The 19,512-nt window shown below is 38.9% G+C and overlaps 1 protein-coding gene across 1 annotated transcript in view; it reads left to right on the top strand.

Moving 5' to 3' along the window:
- The first annotated feature begins 12,091 nt into the window (after window positions 1-12,091).
- Window positions 12,092-19,512, top strand: part of KHDRBS2 (KH RNA binding domain containing, signal transduction associated 2) — a 656,556-nt gene continuing 649,135 nt past the window's right edge. The window contains exon 1 of the mRNA XM_049894956.1: window positions 12,092-12,410. Within this exon, the coding sequence (XP_049750913.1) occupies window positions 12,320-12,410 (91 nt within the window). The 5' untranslated portion in view covers window positions 12,092-12,319. The remainder of the gene's footprint in view (window positions 12,411-19,512) is intronic.

Raw genomic sequence — 19,512 nt, 5'->3', positions numbered from 1 at the left:
GAATTCTGACTTATCGTGACCCTTTAAGACAAAGTAGAACTGCCCCATGGGGTTTCGAAGGCTGTATTCTTTATGGAAGCAGACTGCCACATCTTTCTACCACTGAGTGGCTGGTGGGTTCCAACTGCTGACTTTTTGGTTAGCAGCCTAGCGCTGTAACCACTGCGTCATCAGGGGTCCTATGAATGAAATGTTACTTGGTCCTAAGTCCTTATGAACTTTGGTATGTTTGAATCCTTTATTCTGGCTATGTGTCAATTCATTTCCCACATTTTCTATAGGCCTCTACTTTTCCAGCAATTGATCTTTCCTGATGAAGTGTAAAAGGTAAACAAGACAAAGTCTTGCCATTCTCACTTCTAAGGAGCATTCTGGTTGTATTTCTTCTAAGACTGGTGTGTCCTGGCAGTCCACAGTATATTCAATATTCCTCACCAACAGCACAGTTCGAATACATCAATTATTCTTCAATCTTCCTTTGTTATTGTCCAGCTTTCTCATGCATGTGTGGCCATGGAAAAGGCCATTGGGTTAAGCACAGAGTTCACCTGAAATCATTCTTCAAACATGGTTAATTGTTTAGTAAACGAATGCAATTGATTTTTCAAAAGAATGATTAAGAGAAAATAATTATTTGTATTATCTTTTGCTTGGAAAGAAGAAATAAGTAGGCAATTCATATATACTTGCTTGATTTTTTTTTTAGTGAGATTTGTAGCTATTTTAAAAATATATTTGGTAATTTTGTGGCTAAGTTCATGAATTCAATGCATGCTGTAACAAAATCTATGTGACATATATATGGGCGTTTATTTTCTATGGCTAGCCTAGTAAAATGTAATACTTAAATTGGGGTATGAGTAGGATATTTCAGGATTATTTTTGGCAATATCCAGATAATTGTTAAGCATTTTTATTCCGAATAATTTCGGAGTTACAGAAAAGTTGCACTAGTAATACAGAAAGTTCCAATACACCCTTTATCCAAGTTCTTCAAAATGCTAACATTTTACCACATTTACTGTATCATTTTATCATCTCCCCCCGTGTATGCATATACAATATATACATATTTTTCTAAACTATTTGAGAGTAAGTTGCAGCCATGATGTTTCTTTACCCCTAAATACTTTATTGCATATTACTAAAACCATGTAGATTCACTTACATAATCACAGTACCATTAGCAAAATTGGTAAATTAAAACTATAGACCTTATTTTCATTTTACCAATTACCCCACCAATGTCTTTTATAGCAAAAAATAAAAATAGAAACAAAATCTGGTCCAGAATCCATAGGATTACACACTGCATTTAGTTGTCATGTATTTAGATAATTTTCGTAATACTTATTAGCTCTGTGTTGGCTGGTCACAATAGTTTCTCACTCAGAATCTCCCATAATGTCTATGCCTTTTTATTTTGTTCTATCTCCCCTGTTGAACTGATAAAATCCTGACTCTGAACCTATGATTTCTAATCTTGTCATTGTCATGGATTGAATCATGTCCCCTCAAAATATCTGTCAACCTCTCTGGGCCATGATTCTCAGTGTTGTGTGACTGTCCACCATTTTATGTGGTTGCCCACCATTTTATGTGATTTTCCTATATGTTGTAAATTCTATCACCATGATGTAACAAGATGGATTAGCTGCAGTTATGTTGATGAGGTCTACAAGATTAGGTAGTGTCTTGAGCCAGGCACTTTTGAGATATAAAAGAGAGAAGTGAGCAGAGAGACACGGGGACCTCGTACCACCAAGAAAGTAGTGCCAGGAGCAGATCGCGTCCTTTGAACCTGAGGTTCCTGTGCTGAGATGCTCCCAGCCCAAGGGAAGACTGAAGGCAAGGATCTTCCTCCTGAGTGGACAGAGAAAGAAAGCCTTCCCCTGGAGCTCGTGCCCTGAATTTGGACTGGTAGCTTACTAGAGTGTGAGAGAATAAATTTCTCTTTGTTAAAGCCAAACACTGGTGGTATTTCTGTTATGGCAGCACTAGATGCCTAAGACAGTCATCATTCTCTACAAATAGTATTTGCTTTGTAAGGATTTTTTTATATAGTTGGATTTCATAATGACTTTCTCCTGCCTTGTTATGTCATTTAATATGAGGGACCAGAATGACAGAAGTTATGCCAAACAAGCATTGCAGTATTTTGACAACTTGATTAGGATGGTATCCTCTTAAAATACTATTTCAATATTAATTAATTCTTTCGACAAATATTTTCTTTTAAATAGTCTCTCCTATTGAAATTTAACTTGTTTTCTTCCCTTGTTTTAGTTGTTCTATAAAACAATTGCTTATACATGTTTCAGTGGCAAAGGTTTTAATGTACTTGAGGATTGTTTTATTAAATCATCTCTTAGCCATAACCTCCTTATTTTATACGGAGTACAACAGATATCAGATCTTCATTTGCTGTAAATAAAAAATATTATATTTTATGGATGAGATTTTTTACCTTAACATATTGATCTCCAGAAATAATCAATACTTAAGTTGCAATTCAATAATTCAAGGATTTAAGTTAAGAAGACAGTCAATAACTTTCAACTTGGAACAATAGCTTCATTCTCTTTCCCCATAAGGCAGATCTGCTCCTCAGCAATGTGGACAAAAACATGTCAGTACAGCGATTGTCCACAGAGATACAAAGAGATGAGCTTGGTCAGTTTCCAAAACAGAGATAATTTCAACATCAGAAATAGCTGGCTTGGGTTGTTAGGTCACTTTAGCTTAAGACAAGCCTTCTTCCTTGGTATTCCCTCCTTGCAGTGTGAGCATTCAGAATAACAGTGTTATAAACACAACAGTAAGTCCTCAGCAAATGTCAGTCCTTTCTGTCTCTCTTCTGCTCTTCTTTAATTAGACATTCGTATCACGGAAATCCATGATAATTTTAAAGTTTTCCAATCAGAAAGCACATTTTTCCTGTGTCTGTGTCTGTGTGTGTGTGTAGGCCAACTTTGAGTGGTAAATATTCATTCTGTGCAGTGGCATCTTAGCATATATCATAAATTTTGGCTCTGAACACATTACATGGGAGAGATTTCTCACTGCCCATGCTAGTGCTATGCTATAGGTTATCACCAGAGCCTAAGCCCCGTTTCCCTCTCTCCTCCTCCAATCCTGAAGTATATAAGGAAAGCTGTAAAGAAACATTTCTTTCCTCTAGTGAAACTAAAAGAAATCAAAATATTACAACTACCTTCTGTGTAATGGGTTCTGTCATGCACTTCAGCGATGAAAGCGTTGAAGTTGTTAGTTGCTGTCAAATTGATTCTGACTCATGGGGACCCCAAGCGTTGCATAGCAAAACTGCTCCATAGGGTTTTCTTCACTGTAATCATAACTGAAGCAGATCACCAGGCCTATCTTGTACAGTACTGCTGGGTGGTTTCAAACCATCAGTCTTTAGGTTAGCAGATGAGAACAAATCATTTACGATACCTAGGGATGAAACTGAGTCAGTCAATACTTCAGTCATTCCTTATAGTCTGTCCTAGGCACAGAGGCATTAGCAGGCTAATATCAGCAAGTTACTTCTCATTATCATTAAACAAACAATTGCACTGCTATAATTTTGTTAACATACAGTTCTTGTTGTGAGTGCGTTCTACTAAATCCCTGGAGTAGGCATAGTCAGGCTAGCAAGATATCCCTAAAGCTGGTGAGAACTCTGAAATAAATAGATACTGTGTGTTTCATTTGATTATACAGGTTGAGTTTTTTTTTTTTTTTAGTGTGCAAAGATAAGCTTGATTGAATGACCCCTAGCCTACCCTTTCTTGCAAGGGTTGTATGAAAGTATTGAGTACAAAATTTGTGCGTTAAACACAGAACGTATTCTACAATGGATGCCTTATTCATACTTCTAAACCAAATTTGGTTGCAGCAAAATTTTCCATACTATCCCATATTGCTGAAATAATCATGCCGTTAGTAGAATGCAAGGAGCCCTGGTAACGCAACGGTTAAGTGTTTGGCTACTAACTCAAAAGTTGACGGTTCAAACCCACCAGCTGCTCCATGGGAGAAAGATGTGGCAGTCTGCTTTCCTAAATGCCTCTTTTAAAAAAAAACCTTTGGGACTAGAATTAATGTTGAAAGTGAGATAAATCTTTAAGCTTGACAAACCAATTAAGTTGCGATTTTGGTTAACTTATTTAAACTGTTACAAGAAGTGGGCTTACCAGCAGCTATACTTTACTCATGTATAGATACATAGTACATTTTATTTAACAATCATCTATAGAGGACTCCCAATTTATTTACCTTTCTGTTACTAAAATGTTTGCATTTGCAGGGTTGTTCTAAGAATATTTGCTAAATAATTGTGGTACCTAAAAAATATTTATACAGGAGATCAATAGAGAACACAAAGTGGCAAAGATCCAGCTATTGAAAATAGATGAATTTGATGTCAGATAAGTATATATGTAGGGCACTTGGAGAGTTGACCATTATTTAGCAATATTCTATTTGGAAATAGGCAATATTTTCTAAGTCAATTCTAAAGCATACTCATTATTAAAGATCACACAGGCCCTTTTTGTAAAGATAAAGTAATGAATCATATTAGAGCCATTTAGTATTTAGAGGATGTACTAGTTAAGAATGAAAATGATGCAGCTTACGTACTTTTATAACGTCCATCATGTGCTAAGTACACAAACCAGTCTAACATTTAGATTGGCATTCATTTTCTTTTCATTTTTTAAGCTACAAAGATAGGTTTTGGCGTTTCATGAGGGTTTATCAGGGAAAATAATAAACTTAAATCTATAGTTTTGATAATGTCTAGGAAAAGGAAAAGGTAGCTAAGTGGCCAAGTTTATAATGGCCCAGTGTTTTATTATCTAGTGCTGCCACAATTGAGCGGCTTAAATGAATGGAAATCTATTTTCTTACAGTTAGGAAGCTAGAAGCCCAAACTCAGGGTGCTGGTTCTAGGGGAGGGCTTTCTCTGTCAACCCTGGAGGAAGATCCTTTTCTCTTTTCAACTTCTTCCTTTACAGTCTTCATGTGACTTGGAATCTCTCTGCCCCCAGTTCTGCTTGCCTCTTTATAGCTAATCTGTTCTTCTTATATCTCAAAGTTAATTGGCTGAAAACACACCTTACACTAATATGGCAACTTAACATCACAAAGAAAACACATTTCCAAATGGAATTATGACCACAGGTATGTTGTAGTTTTTGTTAGGTGCTGCCCAGTCACTTTTGACTCATAGCAACACTACCTACAACAGAAGGAAACACTTCTGAGTCCTGCGCCATCCCCCCAATCATTGCTATGTTTTGGGGCCCATTGTTGCAGCCACTATGTCAATCCATCTCTTTAACAGTCTTCCTCTTTTTTGCTCACCTTTTACTTTACCAAGCACAATGTCCTTTTCCAGGGACTCATCCCTCCTGATAACATATCCAAGGTATGTAAGACAAAGACTCGCCATCTTCCCTCCTAAGGAACCTTCTGGCTGTACTTCTTCCAAGCCAGATTTGTTCGTTCTTTTGGCAGTCCATAATATATTCATCATTCTTCTCCAACACCTTAATTCAAAGGCATCAATTCTTCTTTGGTCTTCCTTATTCATTGTCCAGGTTTCACATGCATATGAAGTTATTCAAAATACCATGCACTGGGTCAGGCATACCTTAGTCCTTAAAGAGAAATCTTTGGTTTTGAACACTTTAAAGAGGTCTTTTGCAGCAGATTTGCCCAATGCAATAAGTCATTTGATTTTTGACCGCTGTTCCCACGGGCATTGATTATGGATCCAAGTAAAATGAAATCCTTGACAACTTCAATCTTTTCTCTGTTTATCATAAGTTGCTTATTAGTCCAGTTGTGAGTATTTTTGTTTTCTTTATGTTGAGGTGTAATCCATACTGAAGGCTGTGATCTTTGATCTTCATCAGTAAGTGCTTCAAGCTCTCTTCACTTTCAGCAAGCAAGGTTGTGCCATCTGCCTATGGCAGGTTGTTAATGAGTCGTCCTGCAATCTGAATGCTGAGTTCTTCTTTACACAGTCCAGCTTCTAAGATTATTTGGTGAACATACGGATTGAATAAGTATGGTGAAAGGGTAACAACCCTGAAACACACCTTTCTTGACTTTAAACCCCACGGTATTTCCTTGTTCTGTTTGAACAACTGCCTCTTGGTTTATGTACACCTTCTCATGAGCACAATTAAGTGTTCTGGAATTCCCATTCTTTACACTGTTATCCATAATTTGTTATGATCCACACAGTCCCATGTCTTTGCATAGTCAATAAAATACAGGTAAACATCTGTCTGGTATTCTCTGCTTTTAACCAAGATTCATCTGACATCAGCAATGGTACTCCTCACTCAACATCCTCTTCTGAATCTGGCTTTAATTTCTGGCAGTTCCCTCTTGATATACTGCTTCAACCATTTTTGAATTATCTTCAGGAAAATTTTACTTGCATGGGATATTAATGATATTGTTCGATAGTTTCCATGTTCTATTGGATCACTTTTCTTTGGAATGGGCATGAATATTTATCTCTTCTAGTTGGTTGGCCAGGTAGCTCTCTTCCAAATTTCTTGGCATAGATGAATGAGGGCTTCCAGTATTGCATCTGTTCGTTGAAATATCTCAGTTGGTATTCTGTCAATTCCTGGAGCCTTGTTTTTTTTGCCAATGCCTTCGGTGCAGTTTGGGCTTCTTCCTTCAATGTCATCAGTTCTTGATCATATGCTACCTCCTGAAGTGCTTGAACGTTGACAAATTCCTTTCGGTACAGTGACTCTGTATTCTTTCTATCTTCTTTTGATGCTTCCTGTGTTATTCAACATTTTACCCACAAAATTCTTCAGTATTGCAACTTAAGGCTTAATTTTTTTCTTCAGTTCTTTCGGCTTGAGGAATTCCAAGCATATTCTTTCCTTTTGGTTTTCTAACTCCAGGTCTTTGCATAATATTTCATTATGTTCAGCTTTTTACTTTTTCATTTCATTGGCTTTAACTACTGTATGTTCAAGAGCAATTTTCAGTCTTTTCTGACATCCAATTTGGCCTTTTCTTTCTTTCCTGTATTTTAAAGGCCTTTTCCTTTCTTCATGCTGTTGTTGTTGTTAGGTGCCATGGAGTCAGTTCTGACTTATAGCAACCCTATGCACAACAGAACGAAACACTGCCTGGTCCTGCGCTATCCTCATAATTGTTGCTATGCTTGAGCCCACTGTCGCAGCCATTGTGTCAGTCCATCTCACTGAGAGTCTTCCTCTTTTTCTCTGGCCCTCCACTTTACCAAATATGATGTCCTTCTCCATGGACTGGACTGTCCTGATGAAATGCCCAAAGCATGTGAGATGTAGTCTTGCCACCCTGGCTTCTAAGGAGCATTCTGGTTGTACTTCTTCTAAGACAGATTTGTTCGTTCTTTTCATTAATACCACAATTCAAAGGTGTCAATTCTTCTTCTGTCTTCCTTATTCGTTGTTCAGCTTTTGCATGCATATGAGGTGATTGAAAACACCGTGGCATGGGTCAGGCACTCCTTAGTCCTTAAGGTGATATTTTTGCTTTTCAACACTTTAAAGAGGTCTTTTGCAGCTAATTTGTCCAATGCCTTATGTCTTTTCATTTCTTGACTACTGCTTCTGTAGGTCTTGGTTGTGAATCCAAGTAAAATGAAATCCGTGACAACATCAGTCTTTTCTCATTTATTATGATGTTGCTTATGGGTCCAGTTGTGAGGATTTTTGCTTTCTTTATGTTGAGGTGCAATCCATACTGAAGGCTGTGGTCTTAGATCTTCATCAGTAAGTGCTTCAAGTCCTCTTCACTTTCAGCAAGCAAGGTTGTGACATCTGCATAATGCAGGTTGTTAATGAGACTTCCTCCAATCCTGATGCCTTGTTCTTCTCCATATAGTCCAGCTTCTGGGATTATTTGCTCAGCATACAGATTGAATAGGTTTGGTGAAAGGACACAACCTGACACACACCTTTCCTGACTTCAAAACATGCAGTATTCCCTTGTTCTGTTCAAATGGCTGCCTCTTGATCCGTATACAGATTCCTCATGAGCACAATTAATTCTGGAATTCCCATTCTCCACAATGTTATCCATAATTTGCTATGATCCACACAGTCGAAAGCCTTTGCATAGTCAATGAAACACAGGTAAACATCCTTCTGGTATTCTCTGCTTTCAGCCAGGATCCATCTGACATCAGCAATAATATCCCTGTTTTCACGTCCTCTTCTAAATCCGGCCTGCATTGCTGGCAGTTCCCTGTCGATATACTGCTGTAACTGCTTTCGAATGATCTTCAGCAAAATTTTGCTTGCATGTGATATTAATGATATTGTTCAATAATTTCTGCATCCAGTTGGATCACCTTTCTTGGGAATAGGCATAAATATGGATCTCTTCTAGTCCATTGACCAGGTAACTGTCTTCCAAATTTCTTGGCATAGAGGAGTGAGCACTTCTAGTGTTGCACCTATTTGTTGAAACGTCTCAGTTGGTACTCCATCAGTTCCTGGAGCCTTGTTTTTTGCCAGTGCCTTCAGTGCAGCTTGGACTTCTTCCTTCAGGACCATCGGTTCCGGATCATATGCTGCCTCTTGAAATGGTTGAGTGTTGACCAATTCTTTTTGGTATCGTGACTCTGTGTATTCCTTCCACCTTCTTTTAATGCTTCCTGAGTCGTTTAATATTTTCCCTGTAGAATTCTTCAGTATTGCCATTCAAGGCTTGAATTTTTCTTCAGTTCTTTCCACTTGAGAAATGCTGAGTATGTTCTTTTTGGTTTTCTATCTCCAGCTCTTTGCACATGTCATCATAAGACTTTACTTTGTCTTCCTGAGCTACCTTTTGAAATCTTCTGTTCAGCTCTTTTACTTCATCATCTTTTCCTTTTGCTTTAGCTACTCAACGTTCAAGAGCAAGTTTCAGAGTCTCTTCTGACATCCATTTAGGTCTCTTCTTTCTCTCTTGTCTTGTTAATGACCTCTTGCTTTCTTTATGTGTAATGTCATTGATGTTATTCCACAACTTGTCTCGTCTCCAATCATTAGTGTTTGACACGTCAAATCTCTTCTTGAGGTGGTCTCTAAATTCTGGTGGGATATATTCAAGGTCGTATTTTGGTTCCCACAGACTTGCTCAATTTTCTTTAGCTTCAATCTGAAGTTGCATATGAACAACTGGTGGCCTGTTCTACTGTCGACCTCTGGTCTTGTTCTGACTGATGATATTGAGCTTTTCCATCATTTCTTTCCACAGATGTAGTTAATCTGATTCCTGTGTATTCTACCTGGCAAGGTCCACATTTATAGTCACCATTCATGTTGTTGAATAAAGGTGTTTGCCATGAAGAAGTCACTAAGTTCTATCATGTGATCTCTGGTGTTGTTTCTATCACTAAGGCCATATTTTCCAACTACTGATCCTTCTTCTTTCTTTAGAACTTCCACATTCCAATCACAAGTAATTATCAGTGCATCCTGAATGCATGTTTGATCAATTTTAGACTGCAGAATTTGGTAAAAATCTTAAAATTTCTTCAGTTTCAGTGTAGTGGTTGGTACATAACAACAACAACAACAACAGCTTATATTCATTTTAAAACATGTATAATTTATTAGCTGTGACTAGCTGCTGACTTACCCCCATTACCATGGCAGCTCCTGGCTGCCATCTCTGAAGGCTGGTAGCAGAATTTTCATTAATATCTCTGCTGCAAACCAGGTACAAAATACATAACCCTTCAACTAATAAACATTTCCAATGCACTCAATTAAAATAGCGCACAGTTTCTGTGTATTTCTTCCATTCTAAATTATAACTACTTCTTTGGAAGTAAGATCAGCATCACAAGACAATCCAAACAGAAAGATGAAAATCCTTCATGGTCCCCATTACATTTAGAATGAAATTCAAATAATTTCCTTCCACTAAATTCTGGGTAGTTTGTCCCCACACGCTGCCTACCTTTATTTGTCCTATTTTCTCCCAGATCACTACTGTCACCTTGGCCCCAGTCAGTTCCTAGATTAGACCAGCTCTTTCCTGCCAAAGGGCTTTTGCACCAGCAAGCTTCTTTGTCTGGAATACTTTTCTCTCCACACTTCATATAGCTAGCTCCTTTTTTTCCACTACGTTTTGCCTTAAATGTCAACTCCTTAGCAAGGCTGTATGTCTACCCTGGCAAAAATAGGTCTTCCCCTGTATCCTTCTTCTTAACTCCTTGAATGGCTCCCTCTACCCCCTTATTGCGGGCAGCCATTACCTGCTGTCTTGTGTACTTTGTTTTATTTGGCTTCTTCCATAAGGAAATCATCTATATGATGGCGGGAATGAATGTACATATCTAACTCATCAATGTTTCTCCAATTTCTAGCATGGTTCCTAGACTATTTTAAATATTCAATAAACATTTATCGAATGCATACATGCCTAAATTAAAGAATTAATGTGCAAAAAGGTAGACTAAAACAGTGTAGTCTTAATCTAAATGGTACTAAATAGACCTGAGTTTTAAATTCAACTTTAGCTTTAACTGACTATGAGATTTAGGTCACTGACCTCTGTTTCTGCCTCAGTTTCCACATCTATAAGACAGAGAAAGTAATACTTATTCCTCAGAGTGTTTCTGTGAGGACAAATGGAGAAAATGGATGTGGAAGCACTTTACATTTTTTAAACTTCATATAAATTCAAGATAATTTCCTGGATTTATCTTTTAAAAATATAAGGAAAAGATACAAATGCTGAAACAGAACTTGGCAAAGTTTCAGCATGTCTTATTTCTAGCGATCTTGGCCCTTTTCCTCCCACACCAAAAATGGTGGAGGGAGGCATTAAAAATGATTGTGAAAAGAGAGCCCAAGACCACGGGAAAGAGTGGTTTATAGAATTTGAAGAACACAGCCTAGATTTTAAGGCCCCTTGGTAAGAAAGGCCTGGCCAACTATTTCTCAAACATGAGCCACTGAAAACCCAATGGAGCACAATTCTACTCTAACACAGATGGGGTCCTGGTGATTCAGGTAAACTGCACGGCAACTAGCAGCTGGCTGGTTGTTTTTATCTAAGAGAAGGATGGGCTGTGCCTCCGCTGTTGTTAATACTGGGAGGATTAGACTCTCCCTTTAAACAGAGGTGGGAAAGATATAAAGTAGCTCAGCGACAATGCCTGGTGAAAGAAACTGTCACATCTACAATAAGGAAAAAAAAAAGGGGGGGGGGGAATTAGAACAACTGTAGTTGCCTATTTTTCCTTCCTCCACATGTCTTCTAATTCCTTCACAAGCTGTGGCCAATTGATTATGTTGTTTTTAGTTTTTTTTTTTTTTATTTTTTAAATTCACTCCTCTTCCCCGGCAATCTCTCTCCCAAGGGTAGGGGGAAGGAAGGCTGGATGGGAGGGAAACCAGAACTAAATCAATACCCCGAATGATTGCGCTCTGGGTCGTGTACAACAATATCGCCCCGGAGCCGCTTTATTTGTTTATCTGCGTCCCTGAGATGTAGGTCAGGCTCACTGAAAATACCAGCCGCCGATCACATGCAGTATTCATTATATTTTCAGACCGAGTGCACGGCTGATTACTGCAAAACTGGAGTGCATCTGAGCTGCGGGAGAGGGAGAAGACACCTGTGCCTTTGGGACGCAGGTGAAGTCCCATCTACGTTCCGGAGACTTTCCCTGGCGCTTTCCCATTCCTTTTTTGCTCACTTCTCACCCTCATTTTTCCTGCTGTCTTGGACCAGAGCCTCTCTGTATTACCGGTGCTTTTCCCGCTCTTCTCCATCCGAACCTCAGCTGAAGACACAGAGGGCTCCATAGAACTGGGCATGCCTAATAACCAGGGAAGGCTTGCGCTGCAAGAAGAATGCGTTTGCACCTTCTGAGCACCCCTCCCCTCTGCAGCTGCCTCCTGCCAGTCAGGCGATCCGATGTGCAGCGTGGCCCAATAAGACCCTGTCGCCTTCGCTGGGGACCCGCCTCTCCTTGCACCACCACCAATGAATGGTTGGCAGAGGTGGGACGCACCGTGTTCCCGCCTCTCCAGTTAAGGCCGCTGGTGTGAGCCCGGGCTCCGCGCGAGCGAGGGACCGGGGAAGGGACTGGCAGGTGTGGGCGCGGGGCCGCGCAGCCCGACGGCGGGAGTCACAGGCACTCAGTGCATGGGCCAGTGAGGACGCGCGGAGATCCCCGCGCCGCGGCGGAGGCGGAGCAGCGCAGGAGCTAGGCGCTGCCTGGCGACCCTGCGTCCGAGCGAGCGGAACCTTGCGCTTCGCCCGGGGACGGTCCGAAGTCCGAGCTATGGAAGAGGAGAAATATTTGCCTGAGCTGATGGCAGAGAAAGATAGCCTGGATCCATCTTTTGTGCACGCATCGCGCCTTTTGGCGGAAGGTAGGACCTGCCCCCTGCGATGGGCACGGGCCACCCGGCCGCCCATCTCGCCGCCAGCTGGGTTAGGGGAGTGAAGTTGGGGAGGGACGCCTGTCTCCACCTTCACAGAAACTGTCCCTCTGAATGAAGGTGCTCGCCTCACCCCTCGGGCAGACAGAGCCCGTTCTTGGAGTGGGCACCTATGCTCCTTCTCCTCCACGTCTTAATTTGTGGAAGACCAAAGCTGCGAGATCTACTGCCAGTGGAGATGTGGACCATTGATAGAGAAACCATAAAGTGTAACGCGGTCTACAGGGACATATTCACGTCGCAGAGGGAAGGGAAATGAGTTTGGAAGTAAATGGTGATCAGTGTAGTGTTCTGAGAGCTTTGTATAGCTACAGATCAGCATTTTTTACTGCATTTGGGAAGTGATTTTGATACCCTTTGATCTAATTAGTCTTTCTTATGGAAAGTATTAGAATCAACCTAGATGTAAGTATGCATGTTCGTGTATGTATGTGAATGTCGCAAGCAGACGCGCAAGTGCTTATAAATTTATTTGAAGTATGATGATTAGGTACTAGTTCCTAGGAACGCTCCTCAATTGATCAACTCTTTTACCAAGTATGCATTTTCTTTTATGTACTTGTACTGTTAAAGGAGATTCCATTCCCAGAGGAATATGTGTGTCTTGTCTTTTGCATTGCTTTGAAAGGTCGTCTAAAAAAAGACACGCACGCACGCACACACACACACAACTTCTGCATGGCAGAAATATTAACCAATTACTCCATTTATCATGAAATACTACCCTCAAAATGATAAAGATTCCTACAGTATCTGTAGTAATCTATACACACTTAAAAAAAAGTACAGACTTTTTGGATGAAGGCTTCATGAATAATGAATTGCTTCATCATCAAATTGGCTACAGTGCAGTTTTGTAGCTTGGGTTCTTATGGATTTAACTACAGTAAAACTAACCGTGACAACTTTCTCTTTCTCAGCCCCTCAGCGTTAAAAGAAATGCCATTTTTGAGACTTAGTTGTATGTGGAAAGATAAATTTTTCTACAACTCCATATATGATTCAGTAGGCATTAGGCTTATTTTAATATTTTATTGATGGATTATTATGTAGGATAACAATAAAGCATAAATTGTGTTCTATCTTTGCCTGGAAAAAATTTCTAATTAGAATATGGAATATATGATTGAAACAACTGAACTGTTTTTCAAGAAAAATGCGTTTTGTGAAGGATTTGCGGAGGGTAAAGTACAGTTGTGCTTACTAGTTTCTTGGCTACTGAATGGAAAAAAATAGAAATTAAAGTTGAGAATAAAAGTCAATTAAAAATTTTAAAACTACTGCAAAAATTAAGACCGCTAGGTAAAAATACTAGGAATATTGGAAATTAATGAAGCTATAAATGTTCAGGATTGTTCAAAAATGGCTTGAAAATGCAATTAAGCCTCTTCGAAAAGTTTATTTCAATATATTTTTCAGAAGTGTCTTCATTTAGCTAGTATGTCTTAAAATGAAAAAAAAAAAGTTACAAATTGATCTTTTTCTCCAACTTGCTAATTGGAGTTCTCTTTGGGACTGCATGCTCCATGATTAATTCATCAGTCATTAATGAGATTTATTGTACTTTTGAAAATTAAACTAAAGCAGTGCATAGGAGAAACTCTTAACAGAGTGCATAGATACTTCTGCAGCTGGTAAAACAGCCAGAGAAGGTTATGCACCTGGTTTCTTAACACTTTTTCTTTCCCAGGAACTTGATTTCATGATACCTGAGAAACATGGTCGGATGTACCTTGTAATTTGATTTTTTCCCAGTAGGGGGAAGCATGTCCTGCTTTTGTAAAGAAGAGAAAAAGCACCTAAACAGAAGGGGACAGCATCTAAGTAAGAAACAAAGAGAGGTGCCCAGATTTCAGAGACATAAAGGGCAACAGAGAAAGTGATGATTAATTATCTTGGGGTTCACTATGACTTATGCCAAAAGACGCATAGTGTTTAAATTACTTCTGTAGTTGTCTCCAGGGCTTTTATACCTACTTATTAGAGAATTTTTTTTTAAAGGAACACTGGTGGTGTGGTGGTTACAGTGCTGGGCTGCTAACCAAAAGGTTGGCTATTCAAACCCACCAACCACTCTTGGGGAGACAGGTGTGACAATCTGCTTCCGTAAAGGTTACAGCCTCCGAAACCCTGTCGAGCAATTCTGCTCTGCCTTATGGAGTTGCTAGTCGAATTGACTCTATGGCAATGCGTTTTTTATTAGAGTGTAAGGTGAGTGTACTCTGGACTCTCTAATAATTCTTAATGTACATTTTACATGATAGATCTTTCATTATCTTTCTAAAGGCTGTTTGCCAAGGTTTCCAGGTTTTGTTTCAGAGCTCCATAGAATATTGTTGAGATTTTATTTCTTATACCTGGAAATGCACTGATTGAAGGCAGTGGCTATAAATACACTTGACATAGATATTCATTTGGAAGGAAGGTGCACACTGAAGTACATTTCAGCCAGTACTGTGCAGACAGTCTCAAGACTGAATGAGTAGTAAAACTGATCCAGATGATCCAGTTCTCTGGAATGATCTTCCAGAAGCCAGTCTGTATAAAGGCAGAGATGTAAACCAATGAGCTTTCAAAAAGATTTATCTTGCTTTTTGATTGGTAATCGGTGCTTGCTTGCAACTGCATCACTTAGAACTGAAGATCATGGAGTTAAAACTCTGGTTTGTTATTTATCATTTTGTTTTAGTTTTTGGATTATTTCACTTGTTTCTGCTGTGTTTGCATTTTCAGTAGGAATGAATGATTCTGAGAAGAGCCCAAATATTTTATATATTTGATTATTGTTTAGGAGAGATCTTGAATAAAAGGATTTCAAGAGAGTTTATAATATGTTTGATTAATTAAAATACATTTTCTGTCACGATTGTGATATTAATTATACTTTTGTTATGGAAGATACTTTTGAATATGATAAAACGGAAAACTCAGCATGATCCTTAAAGTTCCACTCAGCCTCTAAATTTGCTTGCCGGGTGAAATTAGATGAGGCTATTTATATCTCTGCCACTTCTGAAAAGTGCACTAAATTGTGAATCCAGATACCTGGATTTTAATTTTGCTTTTGCCTAAGCCAGATCTTGCAAAACTTCCCTTCCCTGGGCCCATCTTTCTTATCTCTGAAATGAAGGAGTTGGACTAGATGATCTATAAGTTTCTTCGCAGTGCTAAGTGCATGCTGGACTACTGCTGATGCAAGGGAGTGGTGTTGGTGTATTTAGAATTAAAAAAAAAAAAGTCAATGGTTGCACATTTCTGAAACTTTTTTCATTCCTTCCTAATTTGATGGTTGATGACACATTTAATGCACTAAAATGTAATTTGAGGTATGTATGTTATTTTGGGCACTGGGCACAGATTTATGTCTGTAAGTCTATTGAACTATTATCAAGGCTTGGGGCTATTAATGTTATTATGCAGTTAGGAATGCCTGTCTGCTGACACACATACACACACCACCACAACAGTTATGTGATTCCATTCTTTTAGGAGGGTTTTAAGATGGTTAATAAATTCTTGTCCAGGTGAGAATGTTTTGAGTTCTCTCATTGGCAAGACTTCCTAACCTGAATTCTTTACAAACATTGGTAATTCATCACTGTTTTGGTTTATTCTATCATAGGATAGAATCAAATATTGCCAAATATTGCAGCAGTTCAAATGGTTTTTTAGAAACCCTAGTTGCTATTTTCAAATCTTGGTGAACAGGTTAGCCTGTCATCTAGGATGGGCCTTTATGTTTGCAGATATAGACGAGCTCTTAAAAACATGAGGGAAATTGTGATTAATATTTGTTACAAATGCTGATTTATAGTGAACATAACTACATTTAAATTCCCATTAAGGATTGCTTTTGAATTTTGATTGTGTTCCTTAAAATATTTCCCATAAAGCTTAGTGAATTCCCAATTGAAGGAAAGTTCATTGGTATAATGTCTAAAACTAGGTTCTGATTTCAAGTAGTATTCATGACTCTTTTCAAATGATTTTTTTCTTATTAATGTAATCTAGTTTTTTCTCCTGATAGAGCCAGGATTATCTTATTTATGTTTCTTAAATACAATAAAAATAGACCAAAACATTTAAATATAAATTATCTTTGATCTGCAGTAAAAACAATTTCATGTTATAGTGGAAAAATACTGGTGTAGCAATCATAACGCTTAGGATTGAGTGCTGACATTCCTACCTACTGTGAAATATGGGTTATATCATGTTTTTCCTCTATGATGCTCAGTTCCTTCATCTATATAACAGGAAAAAAATATCTACCTGGCAGGGTTCTTGTAAGATTAAAAAAAAATACTGCTTGTGAAAATACTATATGAATGTATGATGATGCTGTTAAGATTTTCCTTAAGATTTCGATGTCATTGTAGAATTAACCTCAATTTTCAAACTAGCATTTGTAAGAAAATAAGCACCAATTTACTGTTTGAATCACTCCTGGGTGAAATTTGTACTAAAAAGCCAAATTATGAAGTAATTATTTTATATAAAACTATTCCAGTGAGGGTTTTTAAAATGTCATGTTCCCTTAGTCCATGGTTACTTAGCCTTTTATTTGAGCTTGATTAGCCCTGGCTCCTATTTCTTTCAGGGTAGTTCCAAACTTCCTCAGACCTCCTCTTCATCTCAGATGTCCTTCACTCTCAATAGATGACTTCACTGTGTCTTTTTTTGAGGGAAGTGAATGTATCTCTTATGAAGTTCCCCAGCCGCCCATTGCCTAGAAACTTCCATACCTATCCTCACTATCTTTCATTCCTAGAATACCAAATGCATTTGAGTCTCTTTGCTGCTCAAGGTTGACTTGTCAACCAATGTTCCTTTTATTTCCTATGGACTCATTCCACAGTTATATCCTTTCTTCTGTATCTTCAACTTCTTCATTACTATCTACTCTTTCTCTGTAGTAGTCCCTTAATGTGATCCAATCTGTCTTTCTTAAAATAAACAAAGAATACTTGCTTTACCTGCCAAAACTAATGAAAATAATCTCCCTTTTCACTGTTGATCTCTTCCTAACTTCTTGACTTCTCTTTTGGCTTCCTAGCACCACACAACACTGGTTTTACACTTCCTTCCTGACTGTTCCTCACACTCACTGTCATCCATCCCCAGCACACACAATGCTGTCAGAGTGATTCATCCAGATCAAAGTATGACTTTTTAAATAATCCCCGTTGCCTACATGATAAAATCCATAGTCCTTGACATTCTTACAGCATGCCTACCTTCTCAACTTATCTCTAGATTTCTGCATATCTCACATATACTTAACTGCTTGTAATCTACTCCCCCCACCAGCCCACCCCCATGCAAAGCTGGGTATGTGTGATATGTTTTCTTCTTCCCTAATCCCATAATGAACACTTTTAGGTCACTATACATACAACCAGCATTTTATAATTATCTGGTTATGTCTATCTCTCTCACTAGATGGTGAGCCCCTTGACGAGCAAATCTGAGTCTTTCTCATCTTTTTATAAACAGTGTGTATCACAGTTACTGGCATATGGTGGTGTTCAGTAGATACTTGAAAGGTTTTTCTCTTTTCTCCATCATACTTCAGCATCTGGCTCCTGTTGCCCTCCCTGCTGCCTCTTCTGTCCGTGACACACACCCAGCTTGCTTGTCTGTCCCCTCCTGTCTCTAAGGTTGTACATGTTGGGACCTTGCTCTGGAATGCCCATCCCTATCTTCTTTCCCTAATTATAGTTTCAGCTCATCAAACAAAACCGAGTCTGTCACCTCCAGAATCTTTCCATAGTGGTTTCTTCATTCAACTCATTATGGATAAGTACAGTTCTGGTTTTCTTCTCAGGCATTTTACTACTATAACATTGCAACATAAACTAATTTTGAACTTGTCTGTCTCCCGTGCTAGACTCTGAGCTTCCACCACCTTATTATTTCCAGATGGAGGTAAAACTCCAGGCTCCCTGCTAGGGATTCTCTGATACCACTCTGGTTGGGAGGGGAGGGACACCATTAGAGGTGGGGAGGCTTCCTTCCTGCTGGATGATGATGAAAGTTCCAGTGCTAATGAGGCCTCCTCTGATGCCATGGTGTCAGGAAAGGGGGAAGATGCCTTGTTACCGCTTGATGAGAATGGAAGTCCAGGATTTCCACATTGCTTCCACTGACACTGTGGCGAGGAGCCTCCTTACTGCCAGATGGGAATAAAATCCCAATTCCCCATTCAGTCTTCTCAGACACCACGTCAGCAAGGGAGAGGGTGCGTCATTACAGTTGGGCAAGGTTGAAAGTCTAGGCTTCCTGTTCAACTGGGTGAATGGGGGTGGGGGTTGCAGGTTTTTCTGTGTTGTTTAGCTAGAGAAGGGTGATTTTTGTCTAAAAGTTTGCTGTCTTACTAGGTTTCCCCTTTTCTAGGTTTTTGGATAGAGAGCAGGCTTTTCTTGGGGCATTTTTTGTCAGTTTCTGTTGATGTTTCTGCATTGCCAGCTTTTCCAACCCCAGTCTTATGTATATGAGGCCCAAATAAAATCTAGGAAGCTCACTGCCATGCCATACCTGGGCCCAGCAGTGCCCAGCCAGTCGGCCTTCTGCTTTTCAACGTTCAGAAAGTCTTTTTATGTTTGTTTTATATATAATGTCCAATCTCCAATCTTTGTGTCTTTTAATTAATTTCTTTATAAAATTTTCTTGAAAATTTATGTGTTGTAAATTGACATTTCATTAACTAGTTATTTAAGAATGAGCATGACCAGGATAAATTCTTCTGGATAATGGGCACAATGTTTTTCTCTTTATCTCATTTCAAGGTTATCTGAGACATAGTACCTGAGAGTGGGAACAAGGTGTGGTCTGACCATTATTTTGACTTTTACTTTAAGTACATGGTATAAATTGAAGCTTTTTGTTTCAGTAGCAACTGTTGAAGAGAGAGATGTAAGTGATTTTCAGATGTAGTTTTTAGAAACCCTTGGAAATAATTTTATAGTGTCACCAGCACTCCTTATGCACTCACTTGCTTGAACACCTGATTTGATCTCTTTTTGGTCTGAAT

This window comes from Elephas maximus, chromosome 1 (genome assembly GCF_024166365.1).
Source record: "Elephas maximus indicus isolate mEleMax1 chromosome 1, mEleMax1 primary haplotype, whole genome shotgun sequence".
Lineage (NCBI taxonomy): Eukaryota > Metazoa > Chordata > Mammalia > Proboscidea > Elephantidae > Elephas > Elephas maximus.
The sequence above is the reverse complement of the archived record's forward strand: the minus strand, read 5'-3'. Positions and strand labels throughout refer to the sequence as shown.